Genomic DNA, 22,500 nt, shown 5'->3' on the forward strand with positions numbered 1-22,500 from the left:
GTTTCCGGTTAAATTCTGACCAGAAACGAACTCAACTTGTGAAACTATTTACTTTTGAAAAATGAGGGCTATTTTAGGAAAGGTTTTTATTTCTTGCCTTAAATCAACTAGTAATCGGAATCTACAATTCCTAAGCTTCCAGAAAATACATACTTTATTGGGGGTTTTTATGAAACGTGTGACCGTGAAGAATGCAGCGACAATGCGAGGTTGCCGTTTGGGGTATACTTATTTAAAGGACGTAAAACTCATGAAATGAATTGTTATGCTGCGTTCTTCCAACAGATCAGCATTCCGTTTTTCATGAAGAGATTAAATCTGTTAACGACTTCTCTGCAATAGTTTTGAAGTTCTTTATTTGCTTTTGTCTGTTCAGTCTGTTTTGTAGCAATAGTGCTGGTTTACGGTTTATTTGTGGATTTTCTGCAACGTGAATGCATAATTTCTTGACGCCGGACGTGGGGTGGAAAATGCGGGCCGTTGTTTGTACATTTTTTGGGCGTAAGTGTTTTAATGAGTGCTGGTGTGGAAGGGGTTTTTTCAACGTAACTCTTAGAATTCGTAAATGATAGAGTAAGGTAGTAGAATTTTAAGTCTGACTTTCCAAATTAAAGATAGAACCGCAAGTCATTAGGCAGATTAGGATACAGTGTTGGTGCTGGTGACTTTGTTAAGCTGAAAGCAACTAAAAATGCTGCTATAATCGTCACTTTGTTCTCAGATAGGAAGCAATGATTTTGCAAATATCATTGCTTCTGTGTGAATTAAGGATGGAGTTGTTGGGAAAGAATTTGCCCAGCATTTTTGTTTCCGTGTTAGCAGTCACTTTCTCGTTGCAGTATCATAGGAGTTGTCGTTCTTTAAATTAATAAAATTAATTAATAAACAGTAACTGTTTTCAAGTTAAGCTATGATCCTCGCATTTATGAACGATCATTATCCCTGTTTCTGAACAGCATGTTGTCTGGGTATTAATTTCGCTACGAACGAACGAACCATTCACCATTTTTTGATGCTTTTAGGAAGCTTGCTGCGATTTTGCTACGCTTGGATGTTTGGAGGAAGTGTACGGCAATTTCGCGAGGCTTTAAGAACGAAGCATTCAACATTTCGGAGCGCTATTACAGTCATTATTGCTGTTTCTGAACAACATGGTATAAGGATATTAAGGACACATTCGCAACATTAATTTTGTGAATGCTATTCTATAGTTTTCTATGCCTATACCATATTTTAGTCGCTGCTCTTTGAGAACGAAGCATACGACATTTTTGAGCAGCACGGCCTCCTTTGTTCATCGAAGTTTTTCGTTCTCTCACCACCTGACACTTCCATGGCTTCGCTTTAAGAACGAGGCATTCAACATTTCGTAGCGCTATTACAGTCAGTCATTATTTTTGTTTCTGAACAGCATGTTGTCAGGTTATTAAGGACACATTCGCAACATTTTTGATTGCTGTTGTGGACGATGTTTATAATTTTCTATGCGTATATCGATATTTTAGTCACTATATGTTTTGAGGAAGTGTCCGGCGATTTCGCGACGCTTTAAGAACGAAGCATTCAACATTTCGGAGCACTATTACAGTCAATCAGTATTGCTGTTTCTGGACAACATGGTATAAGGATATTAAGGACACATTCGCAACATTTGTGAATGCTATTCTGGTCGATTTTTATAGTTTTCTATGCGTATATCGATATTTTAGTCGCTACTCTTTGAGAACGAAGCATACAACATTTTTGAGCAGCACAGCCTCCTTTGTTCATCGAAGTTCTTCGTTCTCTCACCACCTGACACTTCCATAGCTACGCTTCAAGAACAAGGCATTCAACATTTCGGAGCGCTATTACAGTCAGTCATCATTTCTGTTTCTGAACGGCATGTTGTCAGGGTATTAAGGACACATTCGCAACATTTGTGATTGCTGTTGTGGACAATGTTTATAATTTTCTATGCATATATCGATATTTTAGTCACTATATGTTTTGAGGAAGTGTACGGCGATTTCGCGACGCTTTAAGAACGAAGCATTCAACATTTCGGAGCGCTATTACAGTCAGTCATTATTGCTGTTTCTGAACAGCATGTTGTCAGGGTATCAAGGACACATTCGCAACATTTGTGAATGCTATTCTGGTCGATGTTTATAATTTTCTACGCGTATATCGATATTTTAGTCACTACTCTTTGACAACGAAGCATGCAACATTTTTGAGCAGCACAGCCTCCTTTGTTCATCGAAGTTGTTCTTTCTCTCACCACCTGACACTTTCAAAAGTCGGGTCGAATTTTCAAATGACGGGTCGTCACGACCTGATCGGATCGTCACGATCCGTCGATATTTGAAGCTGCCTCAGGCAGTTCGACTTCCGGCAGTAAATCTTACTTCCTTTTTAAACTTCACGACCCGACATCCGGCGAGTCGGGCCGTCAACAGCAATTGACGACCCGACTCAGTTCATGTATATTGGACATGTGTGGCTTAAACCGGTCTGACTATTTTACTCTGTCTAGCGCCAGACGATTTTACTCATTAATGGGGAACCCAGGGCTCGAAAAATAGTTGAATTCCACCTTGCCTCTTGGGCAAGTAACTCTCAAACTTTTCTTTGCCAGGGCACTTCCCCACTAGCCCAAATTTTCAAGCTCATTAATACTTCATGAACCCAAAAATGGAAGCCACACTTGTCTACAGGTCTGTGCTAATGTAATAAACCCATTTTCACAGTAGTCCTATTAGTGCTGATCACTTTCATATTTACACCATTATATTCATTTTTTGTAATACTTCCACAACTTTTAACTTCTTCATTGTGTCTTTATGAAGCTGTATGGTTTGTAATAATTAACACGGATTCACATTGAAGTAGTGTGTACTCTACATTGTCAGATACTCTGTCATGATTATCTGCCTTCCCAATGAAAAGTCAATGAGCTTCTTTAACTGACTGTTTTCATATGCCTTTATATCGCACCATAGTGTTTTTGTTCAATAATTGTCAATGACACGTCATTGTCAACTTGTAATTTTCGTCAAGCTTCATCTAAACACTTGATTACCTTGAGCCTAAAATTTAACCTAAAATCTTTCTTCTCAAAATCACTAATCAAAAATTTAGTCTGCGAATGGCTTGCCTGGGCTCTTGCCCGTAGGGCTAGTAAGGGGAGAAAGTTACTTGCCGGAGGGGAAAATCTACATGTCCCGGACGACAAGATGGGGTTTTTTTTTTAGCCCAGGGAACCCCTAGGAGTCAATGGATTAAAGCAAACCTTAGGCCTAATGTTAGCATTGGTTGTTTCTGTTAGCATAGGGTTGTTTCTGTGTTGGTAAAACAATGACCTGCAACCTGTGTTTTATACATGTCTTATTTTTTATAATTAGCAATTTTGTAAACTAAGGGATCATCACGATAAGGTGGGGATTTCCAGTGGAAGAGTGTAGCAATGAAGTTCATGACAAAAATAAAGTAACTGAATAAAATGTAAACTACAGCTGTACAGCAAATTTGCATTAAATTTCGGATTCTCCAAATGGAATTTCTCTTAGCAGAGAAACATAATTTATGAATGGTGCCTACTAATTCAAATGTATTTTTGTGTGGTTTATGAATATGTGGGAAATAGAGGATATTACATAGCTGCGCGGAGATACAAAATTTTTCTTTAAGTGTTGAAAAATATTTCATTAGTGAGCGCAGCGAACGAGTGAAGTATTTTTCAACACAAGAAGAGAAATTTCGTATCTCCAAGCGGCCATGTAAATAATTCTATTTATTATATAAACACCAATGAAATGCTAATCATTTCACAAAAGGCATCAAAAGAATTTCATATGTAACCATAGCAACAGTGATCTTTTCACATGTGAAAATACGTGTAACATGCTATCTTCACGTGTGAAAGCTCACTTGGTATTTCATTGGTGTTTATATAACAAAAGCAGATCAATAACAAATGATTAAATAAATATTATTCATCTCTTACTTATCAAGATCTTGCAGATTTTAAATTTTTCTTTGCAAGCTGTCCATTAAGCTTTCTATTCATTCTGTCATGTTTGCATGTGGAAACAGTGATACATTTTTATTAATGGCTTGCTTTAATGAAACATTTTGATCACAGTAAATTGACAAATGTTGAAATTAATCTTTTGTAGCCAAACTGAAGTGTCTTAGTGAAAGGGGACTTGGATTTGCTGGTGACAAGTCCAGGACTATTGGACAACCCACTTCAGAATCTCACCCGCATCTGTTGGAGGAAGGTGAAAGTAAGTGCTGAGGCTGTAACTATTGATATTGTGTGAAAAAAATTGATGACATTATTATTATTATTATTATTATTATTATTATTATTATTATTATTATTATCATTATTCAAGCTAATGATGTAATGTAATCTTCCTAAGAGAGCAAGACTAAAGAGAGAGATTGATTGCTATTCAGTGGATACTGTGACACAATAATTTGTGTCACGCAACATTTAATTTTTAAACAAGTTTAATTTAATGATGTTGGTCAGATAATCTGTTGATGGATTATTTGCATTAAAGTCATGTTCAAATGATATAAAGTTCTTCTTACTTTGTTGTCTTCGTGCACACTCCCCTTTCTCTCTCAAAAACCTATCCCGTATGTACTTTTCCAGGCAGCCACAGACAGCCAAACAGATACCACTGTTGTCATAATGAATTAAATGAATCTTAGGTTTGGAAGAATCTGTCTTTAATTTCTTCAATTTAGGAAAATAGTAGCCAACACTGAGTGAAGTAGCCAACACTTTTTGTTATTGAAATCACTGATTTTGAATTGGATCTGGCAACAGTCAATGTCATCTTGAACTCGACGTCTATAGTAAACACTTAGGAGTATTTTAATATTGAATAAAATTATTCTCCCAAACATTAGAAAGGTAATTAATTACAATTTTTTATTACTTAATTACCATGATTGCACACAATAAGCTCATGACAATTATTAATTATTAATCATTTATTTCCATGGCAGTCATGTCTTTATAATAATTACTGTACTTAGTCATATTTTAATTGCTGTTTGAAAATAATTGCTCTCTTTAACAGATGAGTGCACCACAGAGCGGTCTTACTTCACGAGTGTACTGTTTCAAACTTGCTGTCTTGTGAATTGTGTTTACATTGAAGAACAATTTTTTTTGGGATTCATTTGATAAATTCCATGTTTTAAAAAACATTTATTGTTATTTGGATGTCATTGTTAACCAAACTCGTTTTTACCTGCACTTTATGACAGGTAAAAATTGATCAAGTAAAAATTACTTCAAAACATTTTGTTTGGTAAATGAAATTCCTTATTGTCGGGTGTTTAAACTTTATAACATGTGAGATACCAAGTTGTTTCAAATCAAATTAGAAAGGATGAAAAAAAATTCACCAGAAACTAATTTAATTTGTCAACAAAATGATTTCACCTACATGTAGAAACTTAATGGTAACTACAGCTGTAGGTTTTTTGTAATTTTCAGTTATATTTAGTGGAAGATTCAGATTTCAAGCTTTCACCAAAAGATGGAAATTAATCAGAGACAACTTCCAGTTTTGTTTTAAGAAATGACATGGCACACTGTAACCATAAGCACTAGTTAAAAATAACATTATGGTTTATCTGGTGATACAACAATGTAAAGAGAATTGAGCACTTGATCATGACATGTTTGTAGTGCTGGTGGCAGCAATGTAATTTGCAAGTCACTTGTCATGAATGTGGAAAAAAACAAGACAATAGAAACATGGAACAAAGAAGTTTTCAGAATTTTTTAGTGAAGCCCACAGATTATTAGCCTGAGATGTCTTGAAGCAAATCTTCTTTTCAGTGATTTCTCTGTTCAACTTTTGCTCTGGGGAATGGATCACTACTTTTCTGTTTTAATTCAAAATTTCTTGATCTAAACAAGGATCAACACTTCATTATAATGACATTCAAAATGATTCTAAGGTTTTTAAAAATCAACATTGAAGTGCCACCTCAAGAAAGATTATCCATTTTACAAGCCTGACTTTGTTTGGTTGTAAGGCAGTTCTCTTAACATGGTTTGGTGCTGTACTCTTCGAAAGCTTACTTCATTGGTGGTTTTGATGGGCATTTTGGTTGCAGCGTTTGTCATAATATTTTCTCACTTCCGTGGACTTAAAATACTTCCATTCAAGCCTAGCATAATATCTTCAAAAAATACTGAACGAGAAAAAATGCAAATGTTTGGTGTTAAGAGTGACGGAGGTGATGATACTGTGATGGTACTTCAAAAGCCGTCCCCTCCAGACATGAATCCCACTCCAAGAAGATCAAAGAGAGGAACACCAGATGGCACCTTTGGTACATTACATCATGTTCAATGATAATTTACATGCGTTTTTTAAAGTTAGAAGTTTGGTAATATGTTACTTACTTGGCGTTTTAAGTTGACGAGAACACTGGACTTTGGTCCAAGAGGGCATGGATTTGACACCTGGCTCAATTCACAAGTAGCCACACCCTTCAGCCAAATTATCTGGATATTTCTATAATTGTAATCAACTGCAGCAAGATCTCTTCAGTTACGTTGGACCATAACAACTTATCCATTTTGACCACTTGAACCATTCACACCGAATTATCACTTTGTAAATGACCAATTATTGTGGTTAATATTGTCCTATGCTCAGAACAAGCTATCATCCCCATTATATTGTGGTCTAAGTTTGCCAATTATATGTACATTTGTAAAGTATTGAACTGCTGCAGTAGTTGGCCATTTCATGCTGTAATGACCCTACTGAATTTCTTTTGGGGAATCTGAAACTAAGAATAATCATCTGCTCCTTTCTCAGTGCTGTAAAAAGATATATTCTGTGATTAGGTCTGTGGCAATTTTGATCTGTAAAATCTGAGTCAATTAATTCTTGTTTTCAGTTACCCCTGGAATCACTAAAAAGGAGTACAGAGACAGAAGGCACAAGCTCCTTAGGTACAAGCATGTAATAGTCAGTCTAGGGTTTTGACTCCTTCGTGGATAATTTCTTTCTTTCTTTTTTTTTTTTTTTTTTTGGAACTGTACAGTTTTTATTACATTCCTTTGAGTAGACTAAGTTAATATTTTATTATTTTTTCCTTTCACCCCTATCAAGGTTTTCCCATTGACTAGTAAAATTGCCACGCATTGGTTGTCATGAGTAAGATCTTATTATAAGTGTCCTTAAATAAGAAAAGTTAAGGGTCTCACAGCAGCCCAGCCTGGGTTGTGTGAAGTATGGTTAGCACTAACCAGCATTAAATACCATCATGATGGAAACTTATCGGTTTTGATACATTGTACATCCTAACTAACGGTTAGCGCTACGCTAACCAGACTTTTAACAATCAGCCCCAGGTTGACAATCAGACATCTGAAAGCGTACACCAGTGTCCTGTAGTTCACTGCTACCCTGGTTTGAAGAAATTTCAATGTAGGTTAAATTGTTTCAATTCAAAGGGCCTTCAGTTGATACATTCAAATTTCTTCAAACTAGTGTCCTTTCATTTAGGGAAAGCCGGTTAACAGGGGACATAGTGCCCTTAGCTAATGGACAAGTAACATTGTATGCCATTAGACAGTCTTGAGAGTAAAAATCTATGAGTGGCTTTTTTAGGAAGTATATTATATTGAAAACTGGTAAATTTTTTTCAACCTTCAGTCTGCTTGCTAAGACACATTTTGGTGAAACTCATGACAAGCACTTGGTGATCATTCCAAGCAATCCAGTGACCTATATGACAACGGATGTACCGTAAGTGGTAAATCGATGTGAGTGAGAGATATGTATGGGTATGATGAGTCAAAGCATGTGGCATTAGTCAAAGGGTAATAATCCACAAGCTTGTTTTGAGAAATGCACCTTTAGTAATAATTATCATTAGATGCACTCCTAATTTTGATGTCCAACTTGAAGTGTCCCTTTAACCCATTGACTCCCTGGGGTTCAATCCCCATTGATGAGTGAAATTGTGTGGTGTTAGACAGTAAAATACTAAGTCTGGCTGGTTTAGGCTGGTTTGGGAGTCAAAGGGTTAAATCTATGCTATATTTGCTACCTGTTTCAAAGAATAAGGTAAGGTTTAAGGTTAGTGTCATTTTTAGCATGTTTACTGCAATTGTACAGTGTAAGTGATGTTGAAGCTTGGGAGAAGAGCAAGGAAACAACTGAAGTGATGATGTTTATTGAAATCTGCATGAATCTAATTAGGGGCAATTCTGGACATAATTGTCCGCATGGGTTAGCACACAGGAGGCTGACAGTTGGATATATAGCCCTAGTAAAGAAGATACAGGATTTTTTGTGCCCTAGGAATTGGCCTGATTGCAACATTTTCTGCAAAGGCAATGCACTTGTAAATTAAATTGGTTATGACTTTATTTCAGTGCTAACTTTGGAGACCAATCAAATGCTTTAAATTCTACTTGAATCACTTAGTTTATTTTTTATACATGTAACGTAGGTATCCTTTCCGACAAAACACAGATTTTCTCTACCTGACTGGTTTTCAAGAAGCAGATGCAGTTTTAGTTTTGCGTAAGTACTACTAATATTATTATTTTAGATATTCAACATTTATTATTCATAGTCATAGATATTTTCCTGCTATACAGGCAGGATTTGAAAAAAATGATAATATGCACTCAGAATGCATTAAATTAAGCTTGAAAAGTTGAATATATTAGCTTGAGTCAACTGAACTTTATCAATCGCTTTATCCGAATCAAGTATTCCATTTTAATTTCAAACCTTTTAATTGCAGTCTGAGTGTAAGAAATAAGTTCTTTTTTTTTATTATTTATTGAGTCATTTTTTGTTTGCTTTAAAAAAGGTTCGACCTTTGACTTCCAGTTATTGAAATCATGATGTCGGGAAAGTCAAGAGTGTTGCCTAACAGGAGCTCGGTAGCCTGGGGCTCCCAAAGAATAGCTCTGGGCGCCTTAATTTTTCACAGCAACACCTTTCACTTCGTATGTTGGGCTCCTAAGTTCTCAGCGTTTAGCTCTGAGGGCCCCTTTAAAATTTTCTTAGGCAGCAGCTTTGAAAGTGAAATCTGAGAGTAAACTAAGGCAGCATTTACATTTGTACATGAATGCAGTTTCTCATCGACACAGTTTTATGATTTCGAAACAGCATCAAAATCAATATGGTGTGGAAGTGTTTACATGGAACTATTTTGGAAATGTTAAGGTCATGTCGATCTTGTTCCCAGGCACTGATCACTGACAAGTGCAATGGTCATTATTATACTAATTTGGTAAAGTTCTTCATTCAAATCGATGTGGTTTTACCGTTTAAACAACAACATATGAACCGATATATTGTTTTCAAAATGCTCCACTTATGGTAGTGTTTTCAAATTGACCTGGTCTCAGTAACAGTCTTGATCAGACCGTCATGCCAACAGAAGGATGACAGTAACCGCATTCATGTAAACGCTGCCTTAGTCTTGATCAGATGTAGGAAGGATCGGATGATTGATACAAGGATATGTCTTGCATTTCTTTCAGAATCAGTGGATGGCCTACCATTTCCAGCTCACAAGAGTACCTTGTTTATCCAACCCTACGACCCGAAAAGGTAATCATCACAGACTACAGTGTGTAGGTCTAAAAAAATTTTAGTTTGTGGAATTTAGTCGATTGCAGTACTGATCTGGGCAACCTTGCAATATTGCGGCCAATGTTGTTATATATAGTATTGAATTGGATCCAACAATGTATTGGTCAACACACTACTGACCTAAAACCCATATGTTGCAAGTAAAACATGTAAACAGTTATATTAAAATATCTAGTAGTCGCAAAGCATTAAATTTAGTCATTAAAGTGCTACTATGATCAAAAATCACTTCCTTTTTTTCTTCAGATTTTGAAAGCGTGTTCGCTTAACACCTAACTGGCAAAATTTTGAGCTTAGAGTTTTATCCAAAGGCTGTTTATTTTGAGTGTAAGTTTTGGATTTCACGGTCCGCCATTACTCACATTCAAAACTGACCGATTGGCCCTCAGAGGTTTGGATCTAGGGAAAATGATGTCATGTGTAAACCCACTAGCTTAAAATTTCACTGTGTAAACACAATTTATTATATATGCAAAACACGGGTTTAAAAGTCTGAAAGCCTGAAACTCCCGTGCTACACATTAATTCAGCCGCTTACACACGCATTTCATTCTTAAACTAGTGAGTCTTTGATGTCATTTTCTCCTCTGCCCAGCTCTCTCAAGATTTTAAAGTTTGTAATGGCATACCAATTAGTTAGAATTATTCCAGTTAAAATAAACAGGTGTCTTTTTAAAATGAGAACTCAAAACATGCGTCACTTAGTGTTTAGTTAACATTCTTTTGAAATCCAAAGAAAAAAAAGAATTGTTTTTTTGGTCGTGGTAGCACTTTAATGAAAATCATAATTATCTCTTGACCCCTGGGGGGTGCCCTAGGGTAGTTGAGGTGTCAATGGGTTAACTAAAGATAAGTTTGCTTAACAACTCTTTTTGATAATGTAGGAACTTTTTTTGGATCTTCAGGATTTTGTTACTTATGATTTTCAAGATGGCATTATCCTGTAGTATTTAACACTCTCACACACACACAATTGTTTTCCTTTAAGGGAATTGTGGGAGGGCAAACATCCAGGAACTAAAGATGCAATCCTTTTCTTTGGATTTGATGAGGTAAGTTTTTCTTGTCTTCAATGTTCGTTAGTCTTGACTTTGCTGTGGTCCACATTTTAAGTTCATTCAAGGCGAGATATAATCTATGGTATTTTTTTTAATAAAAATAATTTTGCGGCATATCTTTTTGCAACATAAATCACTGGCGGCTCAGCCGTGGAAGGTAAAAATTATAATGAGGATTTGTATGGGAATCCCGATAACAAACAGTCAAAAAGATATTTACACGCGAAAGTTCTCAATGAAAAAGCTGTACTTTATTGTCCTGATGTCACTTTCTTAATTTCTTTGTGGTTATTTTGCGATTTAAGCAACTTCCCAGCTTCCTGGGTTGTCACTCGTGCATAAATAAAGGAAAGGCTGGAAAGTATTCTCTAGCTTACCTCACATCTCGCCGATAAAATCGCACTTCTCTGGCATCAGTCACGCTCAAACTCCGGTGACAGCAGCACAGATCAATTTACATTTCTTTGACCAAGTTTCAAGGTCCAGCGAGTATCCATTGCTGAGAAACAGCAATGAATATTCAAAATCCTTCAAGGCTCACTTACAACGAATGTGGACATGGCTGGTCAACCGTTCACTGATTTGCTCTCACCGTATCATGGCTCAAGTGAACAGTTGACCATCCTTGTCCAAATTCGTTGTAAGCCAGCCTCGAAGGGTTTTGAATATTTGAACATTCATCCCTGTAAACTTCTCAGCAATGAATGGATGGATTGTCTGGATTCCCATACAAATCCTTGTAATTTTTACCCTGCAAACCTGGCCGTCTTTGCATAGATTTAAAATATGATTCCTTTGATGAATCCTTTTTATTCTTTTAAGTTACAAAACATGTGGTTTAAAGTTTGTTGGAAAAATAAAATTTATTTATTGTTTGTTTTTAATTAATTGAAACAGTTTGACTGTTCTATTAATAATTATTGTTCCATAACATAGCAACCGATTAAATGTTTTTCAATCAATGGGGAAATATATGAACCACAGAAAACATAGAGTCAAAATTTATTCAATGTCATTTTTGACCCATTTTAAAATATCTTCTTTCCAGTCTTATTCTATTCGAAATCTTGCTACTGTTCTGAATGACAGGTATGTTGCATAGTGATTGTTTAATTTATCTAGTTTATAACTTACAGTGTTTTCTCTTGTAACATAATTTTTCATTACGTAATGGGACATAGTATTTCAGTGAGTGATTAACCCATTGACTCCTGGGAGTTCCCCATTGACGAGTTAAATCGTCTGGCATTAGACAGAGTAAAATACGAAGTATGGCTGGTTTAGGCCGGTTTAGGGGTGAATGGGTTAACCCATTGACTCCCAGGGGTTCCCCATTGACGAGTAAAATTGTCTGGTGTTAGACAGAGTAAAATTCTACCAGTAAGTCTGGCCGGGTTAGGCCGGTTTGGACGTCAAAGGGTTAAGTATCATTTTAAAATGCTCTTTAAAAAATCATTGTCTGGAGTGATCAATATTATCTTTGTGCGTTGGTGGATTACATGGATGCAAATGTACCACTTGTGTTTTGTTAACCCCTTGAGTCCTGGGAATGAAACTTAGTAGATTTTACTAGGGGAGGCAGTTCAGACATCAATGGGTTAATCTATGTCATTGGATTTGAGGGTGTTGTGGTTGTTGTCATCATAATAATGTTGTGGTTCTTCAGTAATAATAATAATAATAATAATAATTATTATTATTATTATTATTATTATTATTATTATTATTAGTATATACCACACAAGTGAATAGTGCTTTTGGCGCGCACTGATTGGCTAGCCCGGAGGTGATTATCCAAGTACTATTCACCTCCGAGCAGCCAAAGAGAAACAAAATGGCTTCCTGTTTCGCTTCGATTTCTGAAAAGGAAATCTTTCAATGAACAAGGAGGCTGTACCGAAAAACACAAAAATGGCAACAAAGTTTGGTGTAACAGTATTTAATGGTAAGTTATTTAATCTCTCCAGCCTCATATTCTAAGACGAAAAATCAAAATACAATGCCTTGTTTACAAAGACTGTCGAGCACTAAAATCACAATGAAAACAATGAAACAATGTGATGTTTTTCAGCTTGGTTTCAACAACAAGAGCAATTTAACTCAACCATTGAGTGCCTGCAAAAATATCCACCACTATTCACTTCCACTTCGGTGAATAATTGTTAATTATTATTATTATTATTATTATTATTATTATTATTATTATTATTATTATTATTATTATTAGTGGTGGTGGTGGTGGTAGTAGTAGTAGTAGTAGTAGTAGTAGTAGTATTATCATTGTGCCACTGCATGTATTGTTATATTATGTACATGTATCATCCTTATCATAAGACATTTACAATATCTTCATCATTTATCTTTATCTAATCATTATTGGACCGTAATATTGTGTTCATGGTCTTTATTGTTACTTGTTTTGTATCTTCCTTTTCCTTGTTTTGTTGTTGCATTGAATTCTGCGAAATGTTGACAGTTTTAAGGTCTTTGCCTTGTATACTGTAAATTCAAGGACTTCATCAGTCAGTCGTTGTTTCTTTTACCAGATTTGCAGGAAAGGATTATTGTGTGTGGTATGATCATTTACGACCCACCAATCCAGTGGTTCATGATGAAATTTCCAAGGTTCTTTTTCACACAGAAAAGTTTACTTATAAAAGTAAGTGCTCTGAGTTGTATCTAAATTTAGGTTATTGTTTATTGAGCGTGTTATTGTCAGATCTTATGTTTTGCGGGCCCAAAATATATTAGTATCACTGAGGAACAGGACAACTTTAAAAGGAACTGTTGTGTAAGCTTGTGGGAGAAAATTGCTTAAGGATGGTGTCTACTATTGTTATAGCGCATACGTTCTGCGCATCTCGAGATATTCGGGTTTTTATGGGTGGAATTTGGTGCTTACTAATACAGGGATCATATTTTTGCGTGGTCTAGAACTATGCGGAGAAAGCAGAACTTAGTAACTGCTCTTGGTATCTAAAAAGAAAATTGGGGGTAACCGTGCATTTTTCAGAGATAATTATATTATTAAGAACATTTCCTGGCGTCAACACAAGACTAAAGCTGAAATTTACGGTGACCTCCCTACAATATCAACGTTGGTTGCGCGAAGAAGAGCAAGTTTTGCTGGGCATTGCTTGTAACAGCTAAAGATCAGATAATCCCCGACGTTCTGCTTCTGATACTCCAATGTACTAACAGAGGAAGAAGACCATTTAGCTTCTTGGACAGCATCACTAGAGACCTGAACATCCAGTTAGAAGATTTGCCTGCCCTCATGAATGACAAAGAGGAGAGGCGAGAAGTTGTGAAGAATTGCTCGACTGTGGTCGACTAACAGTCTGGAAAAGTCTTCAGTTTGGAAAAGGACACCATAAATTGCTTTGTAGATTAAAGCTTTTTACAAGTATTGCTGATCTTTGAAAAATATGTGGTTACCCCCAATTTTCTTTTTGGATTTCGATAACTTTTTTTTAAGATATGCTTTTCCCGCGTATTTATAAACCGCGCAAAAACACCTTTGAATTAGTAGGGGCACCGTCCTTAAATTGTCCAGATAATTGTGAGGATCATTTCTCCCTTTTGTAATTTTCACTTCATGTCCATTCCTCAGTTTAAATATACATGTACGAAATTTCATCCATTCGAAAATTACTAATGAAACTTGCTCACCTTTCTTCCAGATTTACTTATTTTGGGTCATAACACTCAAATGCTCAGACTTGTTAAGTCAAAAGCAGAAATAAAACTCCTGAGAGAATCAGCCTCTTTGACGGCCAGAGCTATTGTGAAGGTGAGACATTATTTACTCTGCTTTTTCATCACTTATTATATACTAAAGAGAATATCACGATTCTGATTTGTCAATGACAAATGCATAAATAAGGGATGAGTGCAAAATATATTATGGGGTGCAATACGGAAGTTGCTCCTATGGTAACAGCGATGGAATAATTTTGTAGAGTATAGAGCGAGTGTCAATCGATTGTGGCGCGCTAACAGTCCCATGGCACGCTAACAGTGCCAAAATTTACACGCCAAACCGTTCAAAAATTTGAACGCCAAAATCGGGAACGAATTCTTAGCTGGTAACTGGTGCAGTGTGAACACCTTGACCGTCGAAATTCTTGTGCGGCATTTAAAGACGTGGTTGCAAGAATGCTTGGTAACTAAGCTTACGAAGATGGAGTGTGTCGAGTTATTAACCGCTTTTCTCGCTACTATTACATTGTTAATTAAAAATTAAAATTACCGGGCAGAACAATCGAATGCAATACAATCGATAGGCTATTATTCCCTCCCCACGGGGCTTTTCAGGACTAATTTACAATACTTTGTGGGGGATTTTAGCCAGACTGTTTGTTACGCAGTTTACAATTAATTTTTATGGAAGTGAAAGATGCCCCCGTCCAGATAAGGTTAGACCACAACACCGGGGACTACGTCCCCTTGGCGTCTCTTTGGTAGGACAATTTTGTCACCACAAAATCTCGTCGTGGCGGACGAGAAGCGTGAAAACGTTCGAATATCCAAGGAGAATTGAATGAACTTGTCTGACAACCTCTGACAAAAGTTGAAATTCATTTGCGGTTAGTTCGTTCCGTGTGAACACGGAGAAAATATTGCACGGTTCCGTGCGAACAAAATGTCCGGTCAAATTTTTTAACTGGTCGAAAATTCGTCCGTTACTTGTGTATGTATATGTAGCCTTAGTCCTATGATAATGCAATATGCTATCGAGACCGGAGTTAAGATAATCGCATAACTGTCGTCACCGGGCATTGAATATATCATAGTCACAATATGACATATACATTGGCGCAATTCCTAGTACTTGTCAGAACAGAACAAGTGTGATATGACATTATATGGTAACACGGTCAGCGAAAAGCCGGAGTGAGATCCTGAGTTCGAGGTGCGGTCGCAAGCCCCTCCACCACCGCGCTCATCTCTTTATCTTTATCGTTGGTTCCTACATGTATATGTTATATTCATGAATTTCTTTATCAAGGTTATGCGGAGCACGCGTCCCGGTCTGGAAGAGTCTCACCTGCATAACATCGTGGAGTATGAATGTCGGATGGCTGGAGCCGAGAGACTAGCATATCCGCCTGTGGTAGCAAGTGGTTCCATGGCAAACACACTTCACTATATCAACAATACTCAGGTTCTTAGGTAAACGCCACAACAGTCGATGAAGTGAACTTTAAAACACTTAACTGTACATTCATTTTGGTTTCGAATCAGTCGATAACTGTGAAACGGGTGAAGATTCGCGTTTCAATGCAAAAGTTTGCAAAGGCGTTCCCCTGTTGGGTGGTCCTGGCGCATGCTTTCTGTGGTTAGTTTTAGATTTTTGCTGTCTAAAATGCCTGTCGTTCCAGTAGAACGTGACCAATCCCGGGTATTTTGCGGTGGTCAATTTCCAGAATCAACCCACAATTCAATACATCATCTTCCACCCAAGTAGCACCCCCCCCCCAACCCTTTACTAATTTTGTTGTGTTTTCTTTGTAAGATATACTTTGCATATCGAACGGTCATAGATCTTAATTGAACAATCCCTCTCGATTTTTAGATCACCTAATTACTGACTATTATTGCTTTTAAATACTCTCTTGGCCGTAAGCTAAACTTAAATGCGTTTTGTGCCAGAGAATAAAAGTATAAAGAATGTGGAATGCATACGCCTAGTGAGACGTATTACGTCTTTCGAAATTTACGACTTTGGAAAACATTGACTGTTGTATGAAACGACTTTCCAACATTAAATGTTTTCGAAAGACCTCGAACGTTAATGCACAAAAACCACGATTGCTTATTTTTTGAGCCGTTGTGTAAACTTTGGTCCAAGAATGAAAGGAAGACACGGATGTTACAAAGATTTGCTTGTTATGAAAATAATGTCATCAGTCCATTAGTTTCAAAACGTTTTGCAAGTGCTTATAATTGGCCGATCTTGTGTCTTTTATCCTATTTAAAACTGCTCTTATCGATGATAGATAAGTGCCAGGAAGTATGCATGTGCAAAGAATAGTCCGTCCCAGAGGGATAGTTATAGGAAAAAATGACGGCCCTTTCTTTGTTCAAGAGCACCAACCCGCGCCGGTCGCTGTTCCGTCACATGAAAAACCGAGAATTGTATTTGTGCGGACCACAATGAAGTTCACTTACCGCCCAAACACTGCAAGAAACAAATAGTACTAAAAGAGCGTTGTCTAACGAAAGTTTTTCATCTCGCTCTATAGAACGTTTCTGTCCAAAAATGAGTTTCCGATCTTTGTATTCAGAGGACCGAAAGAGAAAAAAAAGATTAATTTTCGCTCGTTATTCTTGACACCCGGGAAGACAACGTTCTCCACGGTCCAGTAGCCATTTGTCTGTCTTTGCTCCACTCCGTGTGTGGAAGGTTGAATTTCTTTTTCGTGTTTTGGTTGTTTTGTCCAGGGACGGCGAACTTGTGCTTATGGATGCTGGAAGTGAATTCCATGGTTATTCCAGTGATATCACTCGGACTTGGCCGGTGAGCGGCAAATTTAGCGAGCCTCAGCGAGAACTGTACGAATTGGTTCTCAGAGTGCAGAAGAAGTGTTTGAAGGTGAGAGTGGTTTCAATCCTGACTCTTCGTCAGCAACTGCTTGCAGCATCCCTCAGTGGCTGGCGAACTGTTACGCTCAGCACAGTTGTACAGTTGTACTATTCTTGTTGCGTCAAAGACTTTTCGGTACGATTGATCATTCTCAAATGAAATCAAATCTCGTAAGGAAGCTGTTTACAGGGAGGGCGGAAGGTCCTTGCTCTGACCAGGAAGATCCAAGAGGGAAAAACAATTTTTCGCTTGGTTTACATGCAGTTTGGGCGTCTGGTTCATGATTTCCAAAACGAAGTCGCAGAGAGCCAAGTCGCCGCCATGTGTGCTTCTTTCTCCGCAGTTCTTGTTCTCTAGTTTTATAAGAAAGTCAGAACGCATTCCAGACGAAGAATGAATGGAACTTTTTTTTACATTCCGCTCGCGATAGTCGCACATCCGATCATACACTCCCTCCAATATAGAATATATTATATTGTCTTGCATGAAGATAGAGAAGAAGAAATTCTACGTTTAATCATTTCAACCCAAACTGAAATTTCTGATGACGCTGTTGTTCCCAACAGAACACAGCCTGCAAAAGTGAAATGCGAGAAGTACTGCAGTTTAAGAAAAGGACACCTGTAGGAACAATGTAGTTTACAAATTTCATCTTATTTATTTCAATTCGCGTTATGTCTTTGTTTTCATGTTTCCAGCTTTGTCAAAAAGACGCTTCATTAGACTATATCTATCACGCTATGCTGCTACTTCTTGGCGAAGAGTTAATCCGTAAGTAAGCAAAATAAGTGTCCGGTTGGCTCAAATGGTTGAGCATCGGAACTACTGCATGTGCGGGATCAAAACTCCAGCCGGACTAACACTCAAGGTCTTTGAATAACTGAGGAGAAACTGCTGCCTCTGTAGTGGAAACTGCGAATGGTTAGTCCCTCTAGTCTTCTCTGATAAGGATAGGCCCCATCTCACAGCCCTTCAATGGGGAACAGGGCTGGCGCAGCGGTGAGAGCACTCGCCTTCCACCGTTGTGACTCAGGATATATGTGGGTTGAGTTTGTTGGTTCTCTACTCTGCGGGAGAGGTTTTTCCCCGGGTACAAAGGTTTTCCCCTCTCCTCAAAAACCAACATTTGATTTTCGTTAATAATTTGATTTCACAGTTTGCGGTGTTCCAATTAGTGCTCCAGCGCTGGAAGACTAGACCCTTAAATAAAGTTCCTTTTACTTTCCTTCCATAACCATTTGCTAACCTTTCAGAACCAACACTCTATTCGCAGAGAGTAGGGCGTGGAGTTCCCGGTGTTGTGAGTCTGTCTCCTGTGGTGTTTCATGGTTGGGAGGGTAAAACGTTTGGAGATAGTAGCTTCCAAGCACCAAGCTACTCTGAACTCCAGTGGGAAATAAAAGATATGATGATGATGGTGAAAGTTGAGAATCGCGAATTTACAGATGTGGCTGTCTCAGGGGATTGTTTGCAAAACTTTGGAGTTTGATAGCAATGTTTTTGCCATGATTTGCAAGATTTACTATATGGGGATTGCCTTCGTGTCCTGATATTTTTAACGTTATGATGTGAAAGTCACATGTAAAGGCATCTAAACCGTGGACATTTTGTTAATACGGTGATTGCTTACAACGCTTGACCGGGTTACAACACTTCCGTCTCTCTTTGAAGAGAATGGTCAGCATTTAAGATGCGCACCGCAGAGTTCACCCACAGGAGGCAGTTCGGAAGAGTGGTTAGGGCGCTTGCCTCGAGATCCGAAGATCCCGGGTTAAAGACCCGTTGTGACCACTCCTTGAATTTGTTCCTGGTAGTCCCTGGTTCAACTTTTCGGTTTCACTTCTAAATAGCCAATTCGTTTGACTCCGGCCAGTTGGGATTCTTAACAGTTGTTGCTCTGTTGTCTCATTACGCTGATTGTGTTTCATTGGCCCTTAAAAGCCCCTATGGGGAGTGGTCAAACATGTATGTATTGTACGTCAATCACCCACGGGAAACGCCAGTTTAGGGTGGGTGATTTAACCGCAATATTTTGTGTTTTTCAACTTTTTTCCAAAGCGCACTTTGATGGGAGGATCAGAGTTGTTTTTCTTTTGCATGTGGTTACTTGCATTGATGAGGGCAAATGTACCTGCCGAAACTTTTGCTTAACTGAAATGTGTCGTTTTGAATCAACAGATTATTTACATCAAATGTTATTATTTTTCATAGAGATAGGTTTCCTTCCGAGCAACTTAACAGAGAGTGAATTGAAAAAGGTAAAATTACCAACATTTTCCGGCTGCCCAATAGGGGTAAGCTGAGACACTTCAGAGATTTAGGATTGCGTCTACGACAAATGGCAAACGTGACGCTGAAATTTGGGTTTTGTCAAGAATCAGGGGAGGAGGGGTGCACTCACCTCCCACCAATGTGGCCCGGGTTCGATTCCCAGACTCGGCGTCGCTTATTTCCCTTCCGTAAACAATCGTTGCTATTTGAAACGGTCGTTGCCATTTCTCAGAACGGTCGATGCCATTTTTTAGCTCTGAACTACACTCATTAGGTCTAAGAACTTAAAAGGTTGCAGGTACTGGAAGTTGTGTCTCGCTGGTCATATGAGTTAGGGTTCGGGTTAGGGTTCTGTTTAGGGTGAGGACTAAGAACCCGAGTTCGAGTCTTTAAATTTTCGGACTCTTTTTTTCCTCCAGTTTTTCTTTTATAAATGTTTTTTTTTCCTTTTTTGTCTTAATTTTTGTTAATATTTTTTCTTAGTTTGTTTCTTTTAATTTTCTTTGAAGTGAAGTGTGTAGTCGACCGTTATAAATGGCATCGACCGTTTCAAATGGCAACGACCGTTCTGAGAAATGGCAACGACCGTTTACGACAGGGAAATTTGCCTCGGCGTCATATGTGGGTTGAGTTTGTTGGTTCTCCTTTCTGCTCCCGGAGAGATTTTTCTCCAGGTACTCTGGTTTTCTTTTCTCCACAAAAACCAACATTTGATTTGATTTGAGTTAATTTATTACTGTAGTGTCTGTCTCCAATTAGTGGTCAGCCTCTAGTGCTAAACCCATTGACATTAAAGAAAGTTGCTATAATTGTTATCAAAGAAACTTGATTTTGGCAATTTTTTTTACTGTTATATGCTGACATCGAATAACTTCCTGAACGTGTGAGAAAAGAGAAACTAATTCAATTTCCATGCTTTTATGAAATGCTGTAACCTTCCGTTTGCATTTTCACGTAAATGCAATGCTAAATCTTTCTATCACATCAATCCGTCTGACTACTCCCTCGTCTGTGCGGACTCGGTTGTCAACTCATCCGGCCCCGTCCATACGTAAGGAGGCAGTGTGGCCCAGTGGTTAGGGCGCTTGCCTTGAGATCTGGAGATCCCGGGTTCAAGACCGTTCTAACCACTCGTTGAATTTGATCCTGGTAGTCCCTGGTTTAACTTCCCAGCTGCACTTGTAAATAGCCAACTGGTTTGTCTCCGGCCAGTTGGGATTCTTAATAGCTGTTGTAGTTGTTCTGTTCTGTCGTTTCGTCGTGTATTCATTGGCCCTGAAAAGCCCCTATGGGGAGCGGTCAATTAAGTATGTATTGTATTGTATTTTATTGTATTGTACGTATCCGGCTATGTCCGAAAACGGATATTCTTTCTCCTTACATGAAACAAGTCTGCGTCCACAGATTGCGTTTTCGAATCGTATTTGCCCATCCACGTCCACCTATACACTAGCCTCGGAGGTCATCGTATTCGATAACCTGCGTCTTTGGGAACGAAAACGCCGTATTCGTGTGGACGAGAGGCAAAAACGGAGGGAAAAGTCTCCATTTTCGAAAATAGCCGGAAACATGCGGACGGGGTCTGAATATATCATCTTACTGAGGATTTTAGAAATAAGTATTTCGGTGTTTTTTTTTTTTTTCTTTTTTCATTTCGAGGCTCAAAGCTGATCCTCTTGGTTTGCAGAAAGCAGCTGAATTTTGCCCTCATCACGTGGGTCATTACCTGGGAATGGACACTCATGACACGCATATGGTCAGTAGAGGCCTGGGGTTACATCCGGGTATGGTGATCACGGTGGAGCCTGGTATCTACATATCTGAGGACAACCAAGAAGTGCCTGAAAGGTTCGTTACAGTACGTGTGTAGTCACCCAAATTTGGCTTCACGGCCAAGCTCCCATTAGTCCCCTGTGGTTCGGTGTAACACCTTCTGTTCTAGCAATCGGAAGGAACATTCAGATTTTTTTGTTTACAACGTGTATTAGTCTTCCCTGCTAGTAGAGGTCTCTTTCTTTTGCGTTCGCTGGGTTGAAACCTTGGACGGCACTTTTCAAACCGCATGCCCCATGATATGTTTGCTGACTGTGACTTGAGCCCGCTGTGTCCCGCTCCTTCCCTTATACAGTAATTCCACTGTTGTTAAGTGAGCCCACACATCGTGAAGTATCACGTGAGGATTCGGTCACTAAGTAACCACCGCGCATGCTCAACACAGTGAGTTTCGACCCATGGCAGAGATCTCTTTTCCCGTAGTCGTAAGCCCAGCGAACACAAAAATAGAGACCTTTCCTAGAAGGGAAGTATTAGTCTCTAGTTAATGATGAATGCAGTGCTTTGTCACTCAGTACTTTTTTCATGTTTGGGGGCCAATCTTCTGCTGATTATCAAGACTGCAAGGATAATAATAATTGGAGGTGTAGCTAAATTTATCAGGTTCTTTCAACTTTTCAATTTAATCTACGTATAGCAAGACTGCTTTCCGAACTGAACCACTTTGTATGTCAATGAAACGAAATGTCAAGAATGCCTACAGTAAAGAAGCTCTTGTCAAGTACTCTGCATTGCCAATCAGGCAATCATTCCAATTAAAATTCGGGCAAATCTCTCTGGCTGACACTAAACGCGGAAAAGTGTGTGAACAAATTACCAGTCTATAAAGATCGAAGGAAGATCTGTCAAAGTTGTGAAGTATCGATATCTTTAGAATCCAATTCGGGCGCAGTGAAGTCCCACGGTCAGGGTGCTTGCCGAAGATTCCGGGTTCAGCACCTGTTATGACCACGCGTTGAATTTTATCCTGGTAGTACCTTCTCAGTTTCATTTGAAAATAGCCAACTGATTTGCCTCCGGCCAGATGGGGTTCTTAGCAGTTGTTGTAGTTGTGTTTTAGTTGATTGTTTCGATCTTCGGCTCTTGACCGCACTGTGTA

General features: G+C 38.3%; 1 protein-coding gene across 2 annotated transcripts in view; it reads left to right on the forward strand.

Annotated features, from left to right (window-relative positions):
• LOC137993698 (xaa-Pro aminopeptidase 3-like) overlaps positions 1-22,500 on the forward strand; it is a 29,971-nt gene that overhangs the window by 3,479 nt on the left and 3,992 nt on the right. The window contains exons 3-16 of one of the 2 annotated variants that reach the window (XM_068839673.1): positions 4,161-4,271; positions 6,928-6,982; positions 7,689-7,781; positions 8,491-8,564; positions 9,539-9,608; positions 10,639-10,702; positions 11,757-11,797; positions 13,255-13,367; positions 14,392-14,501; positions 15,720-15,883; positions 17,156-17,306; positions 17,996-18,068; positions 19,509-19,555; positions 21,256-21,416. In XM_068839673.1, the coding sequence (XP_068695774.1) occupies positions 4,161-4,271; positions 6,928-6,982; positions 7,689-7,781; positions 8,491-8,564; positions 9,539-9,608; positions 10,639-10,702; positions 11,757-11,797; positions 13,255-13,367; positions 14,392-14,501; positions 15,720-15,883; positions 17,156-17,306; positions 17,996-18,068; positions 19,509-19,555; positions 21,256-21,416 (1,327 nt within the window). The other variant, XM_068839674.1, reaches the window with a different exon arrangement.

This window comes from Montipora foliosa, chromosome 2, assembly GCF_036669935.1.
Source record: "Montipora foliosa isolate CH-2021 chromosome 2, ASM3666993v2, whole genome shotgun sequence".
Classification (NCBI taxonomy): Eukaryota; Metazoa; Cnidaria; class Anthozoa; order Scleractinia; family Acroporidae; genus Montipora; species Montipora foliosa.